This window comes from Naumovozyma dairenensis, chromosome 6 (genome assembly GCF_000227115.2).
Source record: "Naumovozyma dairenensis CBS 421 chromosome 6, complete genome".
Taxonomy (NCBI): Eukaryota; Fungi; Ascomycota; class Saccharomycetes; order Saccharomycetales; family Saccharomycetaceae; genus Naumovozyma; species Naumovozyma dairenensis.
Genome location: NC_016484.1, coordinates 288,662 through 308,835, shown reverse-complemented (window position 1 = coordinate 308,835; position 20,174 = coordinate 288,662). Strand labels below are relative to the sequence as shown.

The following is a 20,174-nucleotide window of genomic DNA, read 5'->3' as shown; positions in this document are numbered from 1 at the left end:
TAATTAATATTCACAAGATAAAAGAAAAAACAACTTTTCTAAATCATGAATGGGAGTAAACCTAATAAGGTGACTAAGAATGGGACACTCTTAATATGAGCAGATCCTTCGTATTCAGAAACGGTATGAGATGGTTCACTAGCACTAGTTACAGAAGACGAGTGTGGTTTTTCTTGTTCAATGACAGTAGTATCGGTATCTTTTGTTGGTTTAGCTGGAGATACCGCTTCAGTTCCCTTGGTTGGTTTAACTGGAGATGCCGCCTCAGTTCCCTTGGTTGGTTTAGTTGGGACAGTTGTGACAATGGTAACAACTTTATCACCTTCAGTAGATAAGTAAGTAGTTGTTACGCAGTCTTGTGTTTGAACATCTTTAGTAGATGTAGTGGTGATGGTCTTGATTTCGTTATCTTCAGTGGTAATGTAAGTAATAGTTTCACACTCTTGTGTTTCAACTTGTGGTGGTGGTGGGACGACTGAAGTAATAGTGGTGACGTATGTAGTTTGATGGTCACAATGGTCATCGATACATTCGGTAGTAATACATTCAGATATGATCTTTGTCTTGGTGGAAGATTCAGTAACTACAGTAGTTGTGTATGGTGGGTTAGTAGTACATTCAGTGTCAGTAACTGTTAAGGTTTCAATGTTGGTCAATGTACGTGTGGTGACTATTGGTGTACATGGTTTGTCTGGTTCACATACAGTGGTAGTTTCTGTCGTGGTGATGACGGTAGCTGTAGTCTTAGTGATTGGAGCAGGAGGAGTCACGGAAGGTGGTGGTGGTGGTGGGATCACTGAGGAAGATGGTGGTGGTGGAACCTCAGAAGAAGATGGTGGTGGTGGGATCACTGAGGAAGATGGTGGTGGTGGTGGAACCTCAGAGGAAGAAGGTGGTGGTGGAACTTCAGAGGACGATGGTGGTGGTGGAACTTCAGAAGAAGAAGGTGGTGGTGGAACCTCAGAGGAAGATGGTGGTGGTGGAACTTCAGAAGAAGATGATGGTGGTGGAACCGCAGAGGAAGATGGTGGTGGTGGAACCTCAGAAGAAGATGGTGGTGGTGGAACCTCAGAAGAAGATGGTGGTGGTGGAACTTCAGAAGAAGAAGGTGGTGGTGGAACCTCAGAGGAAGATGGTGGTGGTGGAACTTCAGAAGAAGATGATGGGCAAATATCAGAACATGATACTGAAATAGCATTAGCTGTACACCTCGTAGCGGTTGCTCGGACAGTTTCGTAACTGGTCATTGGGAGAGTACTACATGGACGACAAATAGTAGTACCACCTTGTACCGTACATTGTGGCTCGTCTTTATCTTTCTTACAACCAGTCCATGTGCTTAAGAAAGTCTCAATGTGGTAATCAGTGGTACATTCAGTGGTAAATTGGGTAGTACAATTTTGGGAACATTCATTGACAACATCTCTTTTTTGGAAAGGCCTAGCAATATCTGTAGCCATAGATTGGGAAGCTAGTAAAATAGCTAAAAGAAATTTGTTTTGCATATTGAATTTACGGTTATTTGCACTGTTGCTGATAATGTGCAGAATTGTTGTGCTTTCTTTAATATTCCAGATTAAAGGAGATAAGTTAGAAGAGCTAAGTTGTTCCTGATTACAGAAATTACTTTTCGAAGAAATCGAATTGCTTTTATATATCTGATCCTTGAGAAAAAGAAGTAAAACGAAGCTCATAGTAAGAACGTACGACGTTCCAAAAGTGGTCGAATAAACCAGAAAGGGAAAAGTTCAACAGCCTAATATTAATTCTATATTTCTAGAGAGAGATAGTTTATCATCGAGATAAACCTTAATAGATACCGAACAGTTTTATCACATAAATCCTTCTTATTCCTAGGCACCCAACTGCTTTCCTTATTTTCTCAGTATAAGCAGACGCCAAGATTTGTCAGGGAGAGTTACAGTACGTACAAAATGGTAGTTCACGTAGTCCATTTTCCTAAAGAGGAGCAATTAGTGGAACCATATGGAACTATAATAGCAGCCTTATACTTTCATGTGTTACTTGATAATCTAACATACCAATACCTATCGTAAGTTACAACCGTCTGCCTATATGCACGTAGAACTATTGCTCTCCCCCTAGTTGTCCTAATATCTTACCATGCTACTAGTCTCCTTCATAACTTTTGCGACATATGTCATATGAGTGTACTCACGTACGTTCATGGAACCAACTGTAAAGGAAGTATGTACGTAGACGTATTTGGGCTTATGTACCCAAACGGGACGAGAGTGTTGCGACTTCGAGCTTTTTCTTTTTGGTTTCTCAATAAGGGTTGACCCGGAAATAATTTCGGGTCTTGGGGTAATTGCCTAAATTTAGCAGGGTTCTAAAACTTTGAGGGCCCAAATGGAATTTCCTATCTTGCTGTTTTTCAGACCTCAATAACTATATAAATCTATATAAAAAAAATTCATCTGATTATAGACTAAGTAGGAACTATAAGGTGGAGGGCTTATCATGATGATTCCTTTTCACTCAGACGGTAAAAAAGTTTGGCTGGTACACATTGAAGGTCCTTTGATCCTCACAAAGATCGTCCCAAATAAGTGGTGGTAGAGACTCGTTGGAAAGAGGAAGAGACGGAATAACAGGTAGTGGGTGTAAATGATCAGTGTTACTGATATAATGCCTTGTATAGAGCTAATGGTTATTCAAAGTAGGGTACCGCCGTGTATGTAAACTTTAACAGACAGGCAACCAAGTAGGTGCAACTCTTTCTTGACGTTTGTACTTAGAGAGAAAGGGCTTGAGCTAGTTAAACAATGAATGACGGGGGGTCTTAAAATGTGTTTGTAGAGGTCAAACAAACACAAGAAAGGGCAAAGAATATATATGTTCCCCTGGCCACCCCATTTCTTAGAAACGTGAAAAATGGCCCCTCAAAAATGTGCACCCCGTGGATCACGGGCCGTGGTGGCTAGTGTTTCCTCTAGGAGAAAGTCCGGCCGTGGCCCCTTGCTTTGTTCTCACTGTCGTACATGAATAGTTTAATACTCCCCGCTAGCATTGGTTTCGGACAAAATCGATTGATTTGGATCTGCCTTTATCCGTTTTTGGTTGCATGCATATAACGTTATTAAAATTTATACGAAACTCATAAGAACAGAGGGGAGAAGAGGGCAGTTTTCCCTTTGGGAAACAACTGCTGTCAGGCTGTTACCCGGGTGTTTTCTCTGTGAGGGGTGGGGGAATTCCGAGATATTTATAGATCGAGAAGGAGGAGGGAGCGGAGATAATATGCGAATTCCTGTCTACGGTTATATTAGAAGCTTCAAGATATACTGAAAGGGCTACTACAACAGTATGTGGCTACGCAGGTGGGACAGTAGTTGGGCCACTTTTTGGGCATTTTGAGCTGTTTCAAAATCCGAAAGTACGTTGTTATCCGGTGTTCTCTCTGTTCTCTGTGTTACCGAGTTTCACAAAGTGGCCCAACTACTGGCCCAACTACTGTCCCAACTGGGTACTTACTCCTCTCCTACGATATAACTTGATATAAGGTAACACCATTGTCCCATGCTTCAAAAAAATGACGTTTCTTTCAATTCATTACTTGGAAATGGTTCCATCCTCTACTCGTCCCACAGTCAATTTTTCCTGTCGTATGCTAATCTCCGTAAGTAAAAGAATCTATTGTTCAGTAATATATTTTATGCAAGGTGTTTATACTTTAGTCTCCTCTTTATTTTTAACTCTAATCTCATACATATGTCTTTGAAATGCAACCTAAACAGTAAGGGGGGAGGGGTAAAAATTACGTACCATTAAGTTACATTACGTTGTTGTGTCTTGTGCCATTTTTTTTCATTGTAGTTTATTAATAGAAAAAAACCAGAAGGTTTATACATATTGGTTATGTACCATTTGCAAAATACCGATATCTCTGCACGTACTGAAGCACTAGTTTCTCCTGCTTCCTACGTACTTGTTTGGATTTTTTGAAAATGCCTTTACGTTCCTATGTAATTAGCTAAGTATGTTTAACCAAAGTAACACCAAAAAAATATGGTGTGTTCAACAGGAGGTTTTTCTTCGAAAAATGTTGAAAACAATGGATCTTTAAAAGACGTTATGATAAAACACTGGTAAGCCATAAAGCTTTCTTTTTTTCGTTCGTTTTTCCAAGAAATTTGTTTTTTTAAGAGGACCATATCAAAACTACTTTCTTTTAGCCAGTTTTCAGTGCTAGGGAGCAGACAGTGTTATGCTCATAAAGAATTATTGTGGACAGTGCCAATTCCCTTTTCTATATAATATATATTCTTTGTATTATTAGTTCATATTCTTCGTATTTATTAATTTGTGACGGAATTTGCTCGGCGGATTGCTCAGTGCCGTCTCCGTGTGTATTTACATAGTATTAGTAGTGCATAGAATTACAAATTTCCAGGGAGTAGCTAAAGTTATTATTAGGCCCCATTATTAGAACACAATCTAAATAGAACGTGTTCAAAGACCAGGCAAGCTTTCACTCACAAATAACTATATTGTCGAACGACTCACCCATATAGAAGTTACTGTTTTCAAGAAGCCCTGTTTTTTTGGCTTTTCGTTAGAGGTATTATTTCAGATATTTAGTCCATTCGTTATTCTCTGAAATATTATGGATACTTTCCATCCTTCTAAACGTGGATCCATTTCCGTTGGAGGATTTCAGAAATTAGCACATCATCAAGCAACAAACAATAAATTTCAATCAGCTGCTACTCCATTTAAAAATGGGAATATAGTAGAACACGGTCCGTATGATATGCACCCTGTCAGCGAAGATCCTACAGCAACTGTGGCAACTATTAATAATAAAGCTAGTAATAATACCAATAATATACGATCTCCTCTATATTCTCCCTTGGACTACTCTCGTCCAATGTTATCTCCAATTTATTCTCAAGCACAGCAGGCAAGAAATTATACTGCATTGAATGCAAACAATACCAGCACAACCGTATGTGAATATGATTCTCATTATCCACTATTTGGATTAGATTGGAGCGTTGATGATTTTGTAGCACTAAGTTCCTACAAAGAAGATAGTAGAAATAAGATTCAAATTATTCATTCTAACGATAATTTATTAACATGGGACAAAATAACGGAATGTAACGTCACTTATTCAATTAGTAAAATGCAATGGTTACCGTCTCATCCCAAACCAAGAAAATTAGCTACAAGTTCAGAATCATTAAGAATTTGGACTTTAAATGATGAAAATAATACACTGAATGAAACAATTAATTTATCACTTTGTAAATATAAGAAACAACATCATATGAATATAAAGGCAGTCGCAACGAATAGTGGCAATCCACTATCGGATGCAGTACCGAATGATATCCTTGGCGAATTCCCTCCGATAACTTCATTCCATTGGAATCCAATAGATACAAACTTATTAATATCAAGTTCCATAGATACTACATGTATCATTTGGGATTTAGAAAGTTCTAATTATGTAAAGACACAATTAATCGCACATGATAGTGAAGTCTTTGATGTTAGATTCTTGACTCAATCTACTCAATTATTTGCAAGTTGTGGTGGAGACGGATCTGTTAGGGTCTTTGATTTAAGAAGTCTAGCACATTCGACAATCATTTATGAACCACCTGCACAAATGGATCCATCATCATCAGCAGCAGCATCAAACGCACTATTAAGATTAGAACCTTCTCCTCATGATCCAAATATCGTCGCCACATTTGCCGCTGATTCAAATAAAATCATCATATTAGATATGAGAAACCCTGAAACTCCAGTATTGACATTACAAGGTCATTCATCATCATTGAATCAAATTAAATGGCATCCAACTGAACGTAATATATTATTATCATGTGCGGATGATTGTCAAGTGTTGTATTGGGATTTGAATAGTTCATTAACGAATAATATTAACTCAACTTCTACATCTAATTCTACCCTTTCGAGCTCGGATAATCAAAATATCATTATAAATCCATTAATATTAGATACTCCAAATCTATGTTATACTAATAATAAGAATCAAGAAGTCAACAATATCATTTGGAGACCTACTCAACAACAAAGATATGCTTTGAATCCAAATACTGCAATATCATATAGGAATGGAAATGTGAATCCTGGAAATGGTAACAATAGTGATGATTGGTTTGGTTTCGTTAGTGGGAAGAGTTTCCAAAACGTAAGACTCTCTTGAATAATTTTCTTGTATAGCGTATACACTTTCCATAAAAAAAAATTAATATATAATATAATATAATGTAATGTAATGTGATATGATGAACGATTACTTTAAGCCGCAGTAGATTAAATCAAATTCGAATAAATAACATTCCTTGACCTCACCGCCTACTTCGACCTTTCCATGACTTTCTCCTCTTATATCCACCACCAGATCCATTACGTTTCCTTCTCGTTGACCCTCTCGGTTGACGAAACCCTGTTTGAAATTGCGGCTCAAATTGATGCTGTCGTATTTGCTTTATTATTTCTTCCCTTTCTCCGTTATTACTACCACTAGATATTGGTCGCCTAGCATCATTACCGAAAAGAACTGAATTTATTGGAACAGGGGTATTCTTCATATGCCGACCTTGTTCTGCTAAGACTTCTAAAAATACAGGCTTGGATTTCGAATTCTTTGACACTTTACTATTGGTGCCATCATTATTATCTTCAGTAGTCGATGCAGGAATGGGTCTCAATTCAGTGAGTTCCATTTTTACTTTCAACAATCCATTAATGACTTTCCTTGAATTAACACCGGTTCTCACATAGCAATTTGCATATCCACCATTATTAGTAATTGAATATTCCTCGAGAATTCTTTCAGAAATTAAATGGAAGAAAATCTTTTCAATCTTGGCCTTATTAATGCTTTTACCTGTCCCATGTTTCTCTAAATTATCATGCCCTGCTTGAATGATCTTGGCAGTACGTGATCCTTTGAATAAGTTTTGACAATATATAGATGTTACAGTTTCATTCTCAATACTTTGAACTAAAGTAATAACATCCTTTGCAATCATGGTTATATCTTCCATATGAGAAACAACATCTTGACATTTCTTACAGTTATCACAATTTTCGTGACACAAATTTCTATCAAACTCTTCATTAAAATACGATAAGACTAACTTCCTTCGACATTCTTTAATATTCTCACAATATTTCATCACTTCTTGTAATTTATCAAAATGTTTCTCTCGGCTAATCTTATCAAGACTACTATCCTTTTGGATCATTTTTTGAATCGCTCTAACATCCTTCATGGAATAATATCCGATACAATAAGATGGTTTACCATCTCTACCAGCACGTCCAGTTTCTTGATAATAACCTTCCAAAGTTCTTGGTACTGTGAAGTGATAAATAAATCTGACATCACTTTTATCAATACCCATACCAAAAGCAACGGTAGCACATATCACTTGTAATTTATTACGTTGCCAATCTCTTTGAATCATCATTCTTTCATCGGGATCCATACCCGCATGGTAATATCCACATCTGATTTGGTTATTTTGCAATTGTAACGCAACTTTTTCACAGGAATTTTTAGAATGGCAATAAATGATTCCTGACTGTTCCGTAAAGTGATATTTAATTGCATCTATCATTTCATCAATAGAATCTTTATCCTTCCTCAACACTTCATAGAACAAGTTAGTACGATTAAAACTTTGTTTGAGAAAAACTGGATTTCTTAACCGTAGATTCGTTACAATATCTTGTCGAACGTGCTCATTTGCTGTCGCAGTTAGTACCATCATTGGAATTTTAGGATATTCACTCTTGAAAAAATATAATTCTTTATAATCTGGTCTAAAATCGTGACCCCAACTAGATACACAATGAGCTTCATCAACAATTATTCTAGCTAAATTCCCCTCTTGATACAGTTTTTTAATGACTCGTTTACATTGTTTGGATGATGCAATCATTTCAGGTGATATATATATTAAATCTAATTTCCCCTGTGAGAAAAGACTAAATGTTTGTTTCCGTTGTTGAGTGGTACCTTTGGAACTTATCATACTCGCTTTAATATTCAAATCCAGCAAGTGTTCCACTTGATCTTGCATTAACGATATCAATGGTGAAATGACAATAGATGTACCTTTAGTTTTACCTGATTTAACTATAGCAGGTAATTGATAACATAATGATTTCCCACCGCCAGTGGGCATTAAAACGAAAACATCTTTCCCTATAAGTGTAGAATTGATAGCTTCTAATTGATTCGGTCTAAATCCAGGGAGTTTAAAAGTATGGCGTAATCTATAATAAACTTCCTCTGTCCATCTGTATTCCTCTTCATTGACATTTGCAGTTCTAGTTTCAGCAATCGATAAACCCACGTCATCCTCATCATCTTCAATCTCAAATATCTCCTCGATATGGTCGTCATTATTAAGGGGAGACTTCAGAGGTGTGATGTTTCTCTCATCAAGAATCTCCAGATCTTGATCTAATTCATCTTCCCATTGCAATTGTGTTTGGTTTTCTCTTTCATCATTAAAATTTTCTATTTCAGAATCACCAAGCTCATACTCAAAACCATCATCATGATCATCAACAATATCACTGTCCTCACCTGGAAAGTTCCTAGTCGCGTTTGCTTCATTCGATTCTTCTCCTAAGATTTCTATATCTGAATTAATATTATGGTCACCGTAGCCGTCATTATATGCATCTGAGATATCACTTCTATCATCTTCATGTGCAGAGAAAGATCGTAGCCAGAGATCATTGTCATCATCATCATTAGCTTTCGCATTTACAGCGGTAGTATGATTGCTATCGTGATTGTCTTTTTTTGTAGTTGATTCATATAAACTTTTCGGTATACTTTCTGTAACCATTTTGTTTGACGAAGAAGATTCAACTATCTTTATTTCTAATGGTAAATCAGTATCAGATGATTCCACAATTTCATCATCGTCGTCATCACTGGCAATGTCATTATTATTAAGTGCCTCATCATAAGTTTGGGTCATATTCGGGAGAGTTATAATTGTGTCTCTCATATTTGTGTTTCCGATGTCTAATTCTGTCTGCATGTTATAATAGAATGGGTCATCATCCGGATCTAATTCTTCCTCTTCTTCATAGAATGGAGGAGTGTCTAATCGAGGTATATTTGTTGAGAAGTTTTTATTTAGGTCTTTTTCCCTCAATGGTTTGTGAATGACAGGTACTGTAGGTGGATTCAGAGCTTTGGTTGTAATGGTATAAGGGTCGATATTTGTAGACAATTTCCGTATTTGTTCTTCGAGCAAGTCAATTTTTGCTTTAAGATCACAAAAAGTATGAGAGTTGTCCTTTTCTAATGCATCAAATGATAATTGGTTACTATTCGTTTTAAGTAAATATTCTGACTGATCTTTTAATGCTTTAATTAGTGCTACATGCAGTTGGCAGAGTTCGGAGTTTATATATTTATCAGGCACCATATCTAATGACAGTTTGACAGCAGGTTTCTGTATTCCAGATTTTTCAAATTCACAACCATTCTTTTTCTCCACTATCTGAGTGTTCCTTCTTCTGATAGGACTCAATGGTCGTTTCGATGTGATAACATTCAATACCAAATCTTTATCCTTTTGTAGTATATCATTTGATTTGAGATAATTATGTTCCCTTCGAAGATTATGTGATGGTTTCTTAATCATTATTTAGCCCAATCCTTAATGAACAAAAGACGCACTTGATTATTTGTCTTTCTTTTTAGTTTCTGCAATTTTATCCGATCAGATCATATGTCTCGAGATGTTATCAACAAAAAAAGATGAAACAGTAAAAAAACTTCTCTGGATTCTAAATGGCACGTCTTAAATAAAAACCACCACTAACTGAAGTATTTACCACTTGTAGTTTCTTATTTACGGATCACTCTTGCTTTTCTTCTGGCAGAGATGAGATGAACAAATACAAAATACTAAATCATCTAATTTATTTATTCGAATTATCAATATGATATTCAGCCCTATATTCCTTAAGAAGTTTATTAGGTTATTAATAGCAAGCCCTTATGTAGTAAAAGTCGACCCTAGGTCTGGACCTTTCAAAACAAGGGTTATTTATTACAAACCTGGTAAATATCATTAGGGTTTGTTTCCATTCTCCGAAAGCTTTTTTTAGTTTTAGCAACGGTTAATGATTAAGATATACATATGGAAAAGATGAACAACAATGATTGAGTTGAATCACTTGCAATTTTTGCCTCGAGTACTGCAAGATAATACAGCTAACATATTTGCTTAAACATAACCATCAGGTACATTCCATTTTATATTAGTATCCCTTCAAGAGGCTCCTTAAATTAAAACGCAAACCTCATTCTTTGCGTCATTATTCCTATTGTAAACATAAAACAATAGTCTTTACTTTGATAAAACAATCAATCTATAAGATACCAACATTTCATTAGCTTTGTTATGTATAACACCACCCAATTTTTGCATGAACCAAAAATTAACCATTAAAAATAGGTCAATATATAGGAAGTAGCAAAAAAAATAGTAATGATACCTTCAACAGAAAAATCTGAACAAGCTTGTGATATCTGCAGAATAAAAAAATTGAAATGTTCAAGAGAGAAACCAAAATGTGCTAAGTGCATGAAAAATGGTTGGGAATGTTGTTATTCACCAAAGGCAAAAAGATCCCCATTAACGAGAGCACATCTAACAAGAGTGGAGGATAAATTATCGAAATTGGAGAATTTGTTCAATGCGTTATTCATAGGTAAAGAATCAACTCCTACCAATACGCGAAGCATGAATGGTTACAATGTAGATGATATTGATGATACAGAACATACTGATAGTTCCGAAATTTTGAATTCCATATTGAAGCTCGAAACGCCTGCTGAAATGAGAGATGCTATTATAGCAATATCTTCCAAAATGGAGAGAAGGAATACCATCGATTCTTTGACAAATGCGGCTAACGGTACCACGACGGTACCGATTTCGAGGCATTTGCAAACAACAAATGGGACTAGGCCGAATACTCTAATAAACTCGTCGAACCATATATCAAATTCTAAAACAATTATATTAGAACCAATTCCTCTAAATGCTATGCCCAAGGATGGTCTATATGGATTCGATTGGTCAGAGCCTACTGATAATAATCCAACAAATCGCACCAATGATATTAATAATATCTCAAATTTAACGACGAGACAAAAGAAAAATATAGATGGGATGCCTTTCCTAAATACCAATCCAAACAATATAGGGTTTTACGGCAACGGTTCGGCAATTTCTGTCCTAAGATCAGTCGGATTTAATGGTGACCATTTCTTATCATTATCGTCTGATTTCTCACCAGCGCTGGTTGTTGCAGATCCTTATTCATTGAGTTCCAGGAATACGACTTCTAGATTTGTAGATAGCTATTTCACAAATTTCCATCCATATTGCCCAATTATTTACTCCGATACTTTCCTTATGATATACAATAATCAAATTGCATCCGACTCAAAAGAACAGTGGCAACTTTTATTTAATACAGTATTGGCCATTGGTGCATGGTGTTTGGAAGGTGATTCTACCGATATTGATCAGTTTTATTATAATAATGCTAAATCTCATTTGACTTCTCAAGTTTTTGAAAGTGGATCCATTAGTAACGTAATAGCATTTCACTTACTATCTAAATATATTCAATGGAGAGAGAAACCAAATACTGCTTTCAACTATCATGGTCATTCGATAAGATTGGCTTTGTCATTAGGTCTACATAAGGATTTACCAACAGCTCCTGGTAACGAACTAATAAAAGAACAAAGAAGAAGGATATGGTGGGTTATATATACTCATGAATTCCATCTAAGTCTATCATACGGAAGGCCATTCCATATCTTATTGGATTGGCATGAAATTGGTATTGAACTACCACAGAATTTTCAAGATAATAATATGAATTATAATTCAACTACCTCACTCGGAGGACTTCAAGATATGACTATTTATAGCGGGCTTATAGAAACTTCTAAACTGTATCAATTTTTTGCAAGAAGATGGCTTCATTGTATTGGTACTGATGATAATGATGCAACTATGGCTAGAAGATATTTACAATTATGTCAAGATATTGAAAAGTATTCGGATTCAAACATCACCACATTCCTAAAGACAACTGTTAAACATGAATCTCCTGCATTGACTTCACAAATATCAAACAATATAACGTGGTTACCTTTCACTAAGTACCTGTTCAATTGGGAACAGTTAGCATTAATAATTTATATTTTGAGGAACCTTTTCCTTAAAGTAAGTCATAACGGAACTATACCAATCGATGGTGCACCTGATGAACATATTGAACAGTGTTCTGTCTTACTAGATGAGACTGCGCAAAGGGCAATAATGTCAGTGACAAATTTTATCAATAATTATACTTTAACTCCATTATCTTCATGGTATAGTTTATTTTTCATTTTCAATGCTGCTTTAGTGCCCATAACGAATCTCATCACGAATTCTTCCCCTTCAATAAAGGAAAAAAAATTACAAAAATGTTTGGACCAATTAAAAGATGTTTTGAATGTTTTAAATATATTGAAAACCTGTAAAATCCCAAATTGCAATAAATATATTCAAGTTGTTGAGCAAATTTGTAATTCATATACGCCCATTATATCTTCACGAAGTCAAGTCTTATCCAATGAGACAAGAGAAGGATCTCCACGGAATACATTTGCTGATACATTGGTTGCTGTAAATGACAAAGGCACAGCAAATCATATCAGTAATAAAACCGATACTCCTGCCACAATGGCATCGAACGGGCCTTCTCCAAGACCCTTGAAATCGTCGACAAGTTTAACAGATCTAATGAATATATTATCATCAAGAGGTCCACCAATCCCTGTTGCTCCGCCAAATTTAACAACAAATATAACCAATGTAACAATACCCTCAAATATTGTAGGTCGTCCGATGCAGAGTAATTTAATGACGACTGCTAATATACCTAATTTCATCAGTAGATCACCATCACCAGGCCCACCACAATTCAATATACCTTATCAATCACCGCCAAATTCGATTCATATTAGTAATCAACCGAATTCAATCCCTTTAACTCCATCTGTGGTATATAATGCCCCTATTACACAGTTACAAACAAATCTACCTTTCCCGACTACAGTTACAAGCAATAACAGTAATATGAATCAAGATCTTACGAAAGTACCATTCCATGGTTGGAATGATCAAACTGCATATAACGCCTTCGGTATGACATCTGGTATGTTTAATACCACAACGATGGATGATGTTTATAATTATTTGTTCGATAATGATGATATATCGCAGGATGTTACTGCGAGTACAAACGTTAGTAAGAGTAATAATAATACACCTAATAGTAATAATGGATCGGATCGATTATAATAATAATGACGCTATGAAGATATGATGTAACATTATATATAGACTTTAAGATTCTACTAGAGTATATTCAAATATATATTTGTATAGCTAAATGGGAATCATTTTGTCGCATCTTTCTTTAAGTGCGGTTGACATCTAGGTGTATATACAATTATCCTTAATGGACTCACAGTTATGAAAGAGTTTATAATCGATACTGTAGGCATATCTGAAAATGTTGATGAAAAACTTGTTATCGATCGAGAAATGCATGTATCTTTAAATGTTGCCACATCTTTTCCTACCCTTATTTGCTAATTTACGTATTAATTTCCTTTCTTTTAAATAATTTCTGAAAATTAAGGATTCCAAAAAATCCTTCGAGTCTGTAGCTTTATTTATCTTGAGAGATACAAAAGGAAATCACGTAAGCACCCATAACCAATATATATATATATATCATTTCAGGAAGCAAATCACCAATAACTCTACATAATAATACACCTTAAAGCAATGAGTGATCACGATGATGTTGATGTTGTGAGCACCCACTCCAAAAAATCAAACGTTGATCAAGATATCATAACAAATGTAGATCCCAATGAATCTGAACCAGACTCTAAAAAGGAAATTTCTGATGCTGATGTAGATATAGGTGCTGCTAGTATTGATAGCGAGGAGGGAAAGGACGAAGAAGAAGAAGAAGAAGAAGAAGAAGCTACCAAAGTAGTTGATATAAAAACTGATAATGAGATCGTGAACGAAGAAGATGTCGACCCTATAAAAGTTGCTACTGAAAAACGTGAGCATCAAATGGTAAGACTAAAAGATATGCTTGACGAAGAAGTTCCGTTAAATACCCAAAATATGTATGGAAAGGATGAAAACTTGAATGAGATAGATTCTGAAAAGGAAGAGAGTGAAACTATAGAAGATACTTCTGCAGGATCTCCAATTATTAATGAAGATGTTACCTCTACAGCCAAGCAAGATGATACTGAAATTGGTTCACAAGATGAAGATAATCGAGAGCTACAAAGTACCGCATCGGAAGGTAAAGAAGATGTCACTCATGAAGAAGAGACTGCCTCTGTGCATCATTCTGAATTAGAAGAATTATCGATTTCATCAGAAGTTGAGAATGCTGAAAATAAAGAAACTACAGAAATATCTTATGACGAAAAAGACAATTTTGTACCAATAATTGGAGACGAATCTGGAACCACCGTTTCACGTGTGGATGATGAACCTCAGGACATCCCCTCTGTGCCAGTAATTATGGTAGCTAACAAAGAAATGGCACCTCAACCAGAAGAAGAGGAACAATCGACGATTCCTATTATCGAGAACAAAGAAGTCAATCCGCATATTGCTGAAGAGGAGCTTGAAAACGGCAAAGAATCAGAAGAAGTCGAATCAGTGGAAAATGAAGAAAATATAGAAGAACAAAAATTGAATTCTGAAACGCCACCACAAACTGAAGAATCAAACAACGCGACTGAGAAAACTATTATTTCTTCTTCTGAAGATGAAAATGAAGCTTTTGTGTCTGCATCTGCCTTAGCAGCTCCACCACCAGTTCCACCAAGAAGACTATCCAATAATTTTGAAACTGATGGTACTAATGATGAAAGTACGAAGGAGGGGACAAGTTTGGATGTACCAAAATTACCAGTAAGAAAGGCCAGTATTGAAAGAAAGCATGCTGTTCCGCCAACATTAGAAGAAGAAATGAAAACTGATAAATTTAGAAAGAATTTGGCAATCACACAAAAGTTACAACGGAAACATCGTAGTGAAAGAGTAATGGATTCTGCAGCAGAAATTAACTTGATAGTTAATAGATTCCGAGTTACAAGTCATCATATTGAAGAAGAGAATGAAAAGACAAGAGAAAAGTTTGTGGAGGGTCAAAATTTATTAAAATCTTCATTTAGCACTATTTTGGAAGGTGTTTCTAAGATTAGAGAAGAAGCTAATGAAACTACTACTGACACTGCTTTGGTGAAAAATGAAGAAATGGATGATGATGAAAAAAGATTAGTGAGTATTGATTGGTCATTTTGGAATCAAGTGGTTAATGATTTTGCTACAGTTGCTAAGAATCAATCTGAAAAATTAGAATCTGCCATTACTGAAGGTATACCATCACAAATTCGTGGTATTATTTGGCAATTAATTTCTAATTCTAAATCAAAAGAAATTGAAGATATTTATTGGACATTGTTAGATACAGAATCTCCACATGAAGCAAACATTAGAAGAGATTTGAAAAGAACGAATTTCATTCCTAATGATAGAGTGGAATCTCTATTCAATATAATAAAAGTATATTCTGTTTATGATCCTGATGTTGGATACACCCAGGGGATGGCTTTCATTGCCACACCTTTGTTGGTAAATACAAGAACTGAAGCTGAAGGGTTTGGATTACTGATTGGATTAATGAAAAATTATGGGTTAAGAGATTTCTTCTTACCTGAAATGCCCGGGTTAATGTTGATGCTTTATCAATATGATAGATTATTGGAAGAAAATTCCCCGAATCTTCACAATCATTTAATTAGAGAAGGTATAAGATCATCGATGTATGCTACACAATGGTTTTTAACTTTTTTCGCATATAAATTTCCATTTGAATTTGTTTTAAGATGTTTTGATATTGTGTTTGTGGAAGGTATTGAATCTGTGTTAAAATTTGCTGTTATATTGATGATTAAGAATCAAGATAAGATATTAAGATTAAAATTTGATCAATTATTGAATTTTTTAAAAAATGAATTATTTGTTTATTATTTGAAGGAATCAGTTAAGGAAAGGAATACATCAGAATCTAACGATACAAATGGTGATGGTTTAGAAGTTAATAGTATACAAAGGTCCGTTACAACAGATTCTCATACGAAAATAAATCAATTAGATGATGTTGATGGTGATAAGGATTATGATGTTGATTTATTTGTTCATGATGCAATGAATGAGATTCATATTACACCAATTTCTTTGAAATGTTATGCTTTGGAATATGATGAGATTCAACAATTGGAACATGAACAAGCCGAGGAGTATGAATCATTTAGGATAAAGAATCATCAATTAGAAAGGGAATCAGAGAAATTAGAACATGATTATAAAGTATTGAATAAGGAACATTTAACTATTGCTAATGAATTGATTGAAAACAGATTAAAATATCAAATGTTGTTAGATGAGAATAATGATTTGAAGCAAAATATTATTGAATTGAAAGAGAATTTGGAAGAAGAGATAAGGAAACGTAATCTTCCGAATCCTGATTCTCAATTACCTAGTGATTTAAAGCAAGATTTAGCGCGTACTATGGATAGGAATTTAGAAGTTATGAATGAGAATGTTTCATTACAAGATCGAATTAATTCATTAGAGAAGGAAATTATAGAATTGAAAAGAGTACATAAAATGAAAACGCAGCACCATGCAGTTAATAATGATAAGAAGAGAATTTTGTCCGATAAAGGAGAGGCAGTAGGAGACAGAGATGGAGACCAAAGTGACGGGAAGGATAAAACTGTATCATCTTCATCATTGAAACCACAACCTAAATCACCTACCCACAATAATAATAATACTAATAATAATAATACCGATGCAAGTAGTAAATCACCATTAGCAGGAGGTTGGACAGGGTTCAAGAAAGTTTTTACTAAATAAGAATGATTCAATTACATATAGACTATATATATATATATATATATATATGAGAAGAAAGCGAACCAAAAACAAAAAATTAAGAATTAAAAATTTAATAATCAGATTAAATATATAAGTTAAACAAATTAAGGAAGATAACAAAAGTCAAATAAGAGATATAGATACAAAGTGAAGTCTTACAAGATTCGGGGATCCGAATACGAGAAAGGAAAACGAACGAATAAATGTGCCAATGTAGAAAAGAAACGAATATATGAAAGAAATGGCGTAGTAAAAAAAATATTTGATTTTAAATCATGAATGGAAGTAAACCTAATAAAGTGACTAAGAATGGGACACTCTTAATATGAGCAGAACCTTCGAATTCAGAAACAGTATGTGATGGTTCGTTATCAATAATTACAGATGTTGGATGTGGTTTTTCTTGTTCAATGACAGTGGTATGAGTTTCTTTTGTTGGTTCAGTTGGAGCTGGAGCTAGAGTTGGAGCTGGAGTTTCAGTTTCCTTGGTTGGTTTAGTTGGGACAGTTGTGACAATGGTAACAACTTTATCACCTTCAGTAGATAAGTAAGTAGTTGTTACGCAATCTTGTGTTTGAACACCTTTAGTAGATGTAGTGGTGATGGTCTTGATTTCGTTATCTTCAGTGGTAATGTAAGTAATAGTTTCACACTCTTGTGTTTCAACTTGTGGTGGTGGTGGTGGTGGTGGTGGGACAACTGAAGTAATAGTGGTGACGTATGTAGTTTGATGGTCACAATGGTCATCGATACATTCGGTGGTAATACATTCAGATATGATCTTTGTCTTGGTGGAAGATTCAGTAACTACAGTAGTTGTGTATGGTGGGTTAGTAGTACATTCAGTGTCAGTAACTGTTAAGGTTTCAATGTTGGTCAATGTACGTGTGGTGACTATTGGTGTACATGGTTTGTCTGGTTCACATACAGTGGTAGTTTCTGTCGTGGTGATGACGGTAGCTGTAGTCTTAGTGATTGGAGCAGGAGGAGTCACGGAAGGTGGTGGTGGTGGGATCACTGAGGAAGGTGGTGGTGGTGGAACTTCAGATGAAGATGGTGGTGGTGGAACCTCAGAAGAAGATGGTGGTGGTGGGATCATTGAGGAAGATGGTGGTGGTGGGATCACAGAGGAAGGTGGTGGTGGTGGAACTTCAGAGGAAGATGGTGGTGGTGGGATCTCTGAGGAAGATGGTGGTGGTGGAACTTCAGAAGAAGATGGTGGTGGTGGAACCTCAGAAGAAGGTGGTGGTGGTGGGCAAATCTCAGAACATGATACTAAAATAGGATCAGCTGTACACCTTGTAGCGGTTGCTCGGACAGTTACGTAACTGGACTTTGTGAGAGTATTACATGGGCGACAAATAGTAGTACCACCTTTTACCGTACATTGTGGCTCTTCTTTATCTTTCTTACAACCAGTCCATGTGCTTAAGAAAGTCTCAACGTGGTAATCAGTGGTACATTCAGTGGTAAAATGGGTAGTACAATTTTGGGAACATTCATTGACAACATCTCTCTCTTGGAAAGGTCTATCAATTGCAGTAGCGATAGTTTGAGAAGCTAACAAAGCAGATAGAAGAAACCTTTTGTTTTGCATATTGTTGATTGTTGATTTTCGATTGTCGAATGAGTATGTTTTTTTTTTGAATATGTTTTGATATGTTTTGATATGTTATGATATGCTCTAATGGAAAACTAATATGATAGATTCTTTCCATGTTACAATTGATAATAGAGTTCTTTTTATATGTGAACAAACCAGCCAATTTGGTATGGTAAGAATTGTTCCAATAGAGTGACATTATTATGTGAATACATGGATTAATTAAGAGAGAGGAGAACTTTGTAAGGGAAGGCACCTATAGATTTGTAAGGAACAGTGGGATGAAGCTTTGTTGAGACATGTATTGTTTTTGATAGAGAGAGGAGAGCATATGAGTATTGATGATTGTTGTGCTTGTTGTTCTTCTTGTTGTTCTTCTTCTTCTCCTCTCATATCACATATATGGCATTACATAGGTGATAACAATAGAAATAAAGTGAAGTAGGCACTATATCTATATCCATTGTCTCGAGATAATATGAAATAGGAATATGGAAACCCTGAGGCAGATCCATGGGGATCGCGGAGGATCGCGTTCCATTTTTCTCCGCTCCCATCGAGTGAGTTCTGTCAGAGAAGCGGGGAAGATAAGTACCTATGTCAGGGTTGTCACGTCACGGCTAGAAATAATTTTCTAGCCTGTCTGTCCTACTTCAAAAGATTTTCAACCTACCCTCCTAGCCCGAACTTAAAATCTTTTCTGCGGGTTTTCTGGCTAAAACATATAGTGTCAAAAATTGTCACTTTTTTTCATTACCTCTTTTCTGACGTACCATTAAAATCAATACCTGGCACCTAACTCACCACCGATTTTTCTACCCCTACTTTTAGCCTTAACTTTGAGGGGAAAAAATCGGGTCTACCTTACCAGCTAACCTAACCCGTAACAGCCATGTAGGTCCCACGCACATACGCACATACGCACATACGCAGTAGTCTAATTATGAGTTCAATGACGTGAAGTCATGTGAAGTTATGTGAGGTGAAGTTGAGTTTGAGAGTTTGAGAGTTCGAGAGTTCGAGGTAGTATAGTCTATGTGAAGCTGTAAAGAACCCCTCCTTAGGGATATGTGATTGTTAATCTCAACGCCCATAGTTACTGGGAATGAATGAACCTTATTGTATTATATGGTTAGGTATGGTTGAGGAGATATTACTAAGACATATCAGGTGTTTTTGGAAAGGGGGAAGATTGCCTGCTTAAATGATGGTTGTTAGTTGTAAGCGGCAGTTGTAGTTTGTTACAGTTAAAAATTCGTAATTGACCAATGAAGATAGATAGAGGGTAACCAATGCAAACCAAACATCAGCAGGCAGTGTTCATGTATATTTTAGGATAGATGGATGGATGGATGGAATAGCCGCCGTTGCTTACTCGAGAGTTTATGTGGTGCAGTATCCGCGACTTACCGTGAGGGTATAATAATATGCGCGCGGTGGACTAAAATGTCTCCCTCAACACG

General features: G+C 35.8%; 6 protein-coding genes across 6 annotated transcripts; 3 read left to right on the top strand and 3 right to left on the bottom strand.

The window, feature by feature from the left end:
- Positions 1–38: 38 nt before the first annotated feature.
- NDAI0F01250 (uncharacterized protein) lies at positions 39–1,694 on the bottom strand (the record flags this gene model as incomplete). Its single annotated transcript, XM_003670639.1, has 1 exon — positions 39–1,694. One exon carries the CDS (start codon positions 1,692–1,694, stop codon positions 39–41), a length of 1,656 nt encoding a protein of 551 aa, XP_003670687.1.
- Positions 1,695–4,630: 2,936 nt separating this feature from the next.
- On the top strand, positions 4,631–6,205 carry NDAI0F01240 (uncharacterized protein; the record flags this gene model as incomplete). The annotated part of the gene is made up of 1 exon (XM_003670638.1): positions 4,631–6,205. The coding sequence occupies one exon, from the start codon at positions 4,631–4,633 to the stop codon at positions 6,203–6,205; it is 1,575 nt and encodes a 524-aa protein (XP_003670686.1).
- A 145-nt stretch (positions 6,206–6,350) lies between these two features.
- NDAI0F01230 (RecQ family ATP-dependent DNA helicase) lies at positions 6,351–9,683 on the bottom strand (the record flags this gene model as incomplete). Its single annotated transcript, XM_003670637.1, has 1 exon — positions 6,351–9,683. The coding sequence occupies one exon, from the start codon at positions 9,681–9,683 to the stop codon at positions 6,351–6,353; it is 3,333 nt and encodes a 1,110-aa protein (XP_003670685.1).
- An 852-nt stretch (positions 9,684–10,535) lies between these two features.
- On the top strand, positions 10,536–13,418 carry GAL4 (galactose-responsive transcription factor GAL4; the record flags this gene model as incomplete). The annotated part of the gene is made up of 1 exon (XM_003670636.1): positions 10,536–13,418. The coding sequence occupies one exon, from the start codon at positions 10,536–10,538 to the stop codon at positions 13,416–13,418; it is 2,883 nt and encodes a 960-aa protein (XP_003670684.1).
- Positions 13,419–13,910: 492 nt separating this feature from the next.
- GYP5 (GTPase-activating protein GYP5) lies at positions 13,911–17,087 on the top strand (the record flags this gene model as incomplete). Its single annotated transcript, XM_003670635.1, has 1 exon — positions 13,911–17,087. The coding sequence occupies one exon, from the start codon at positions 13,911–13,913 to the stop codon at positions 17,085–17,087; it is 3,177 nt and encodes a 1,058-aa protein (XP_003670683.1).
- Positions 17,088–17,376: 289 nt separating this feature from the next.
- Positions 17,377–18,705, bottom strand: NDAI0F01200 (uncharacterized protein; the record flags this gene model as incomplete). The annotated part of the gene is made up of 1 exon (XM_003670634.1): positions 17,377–18,705. One exon carries the CDS (start codon positions 18,703–18,705, stop codon positions 17,377–17,379), a length of 1,329 nt encoding a protein of 442 aa, XP_003670682.1.
- Between the last annotated feature and the right edge of the window lie 1,469 nt (positions 18,706–20,174).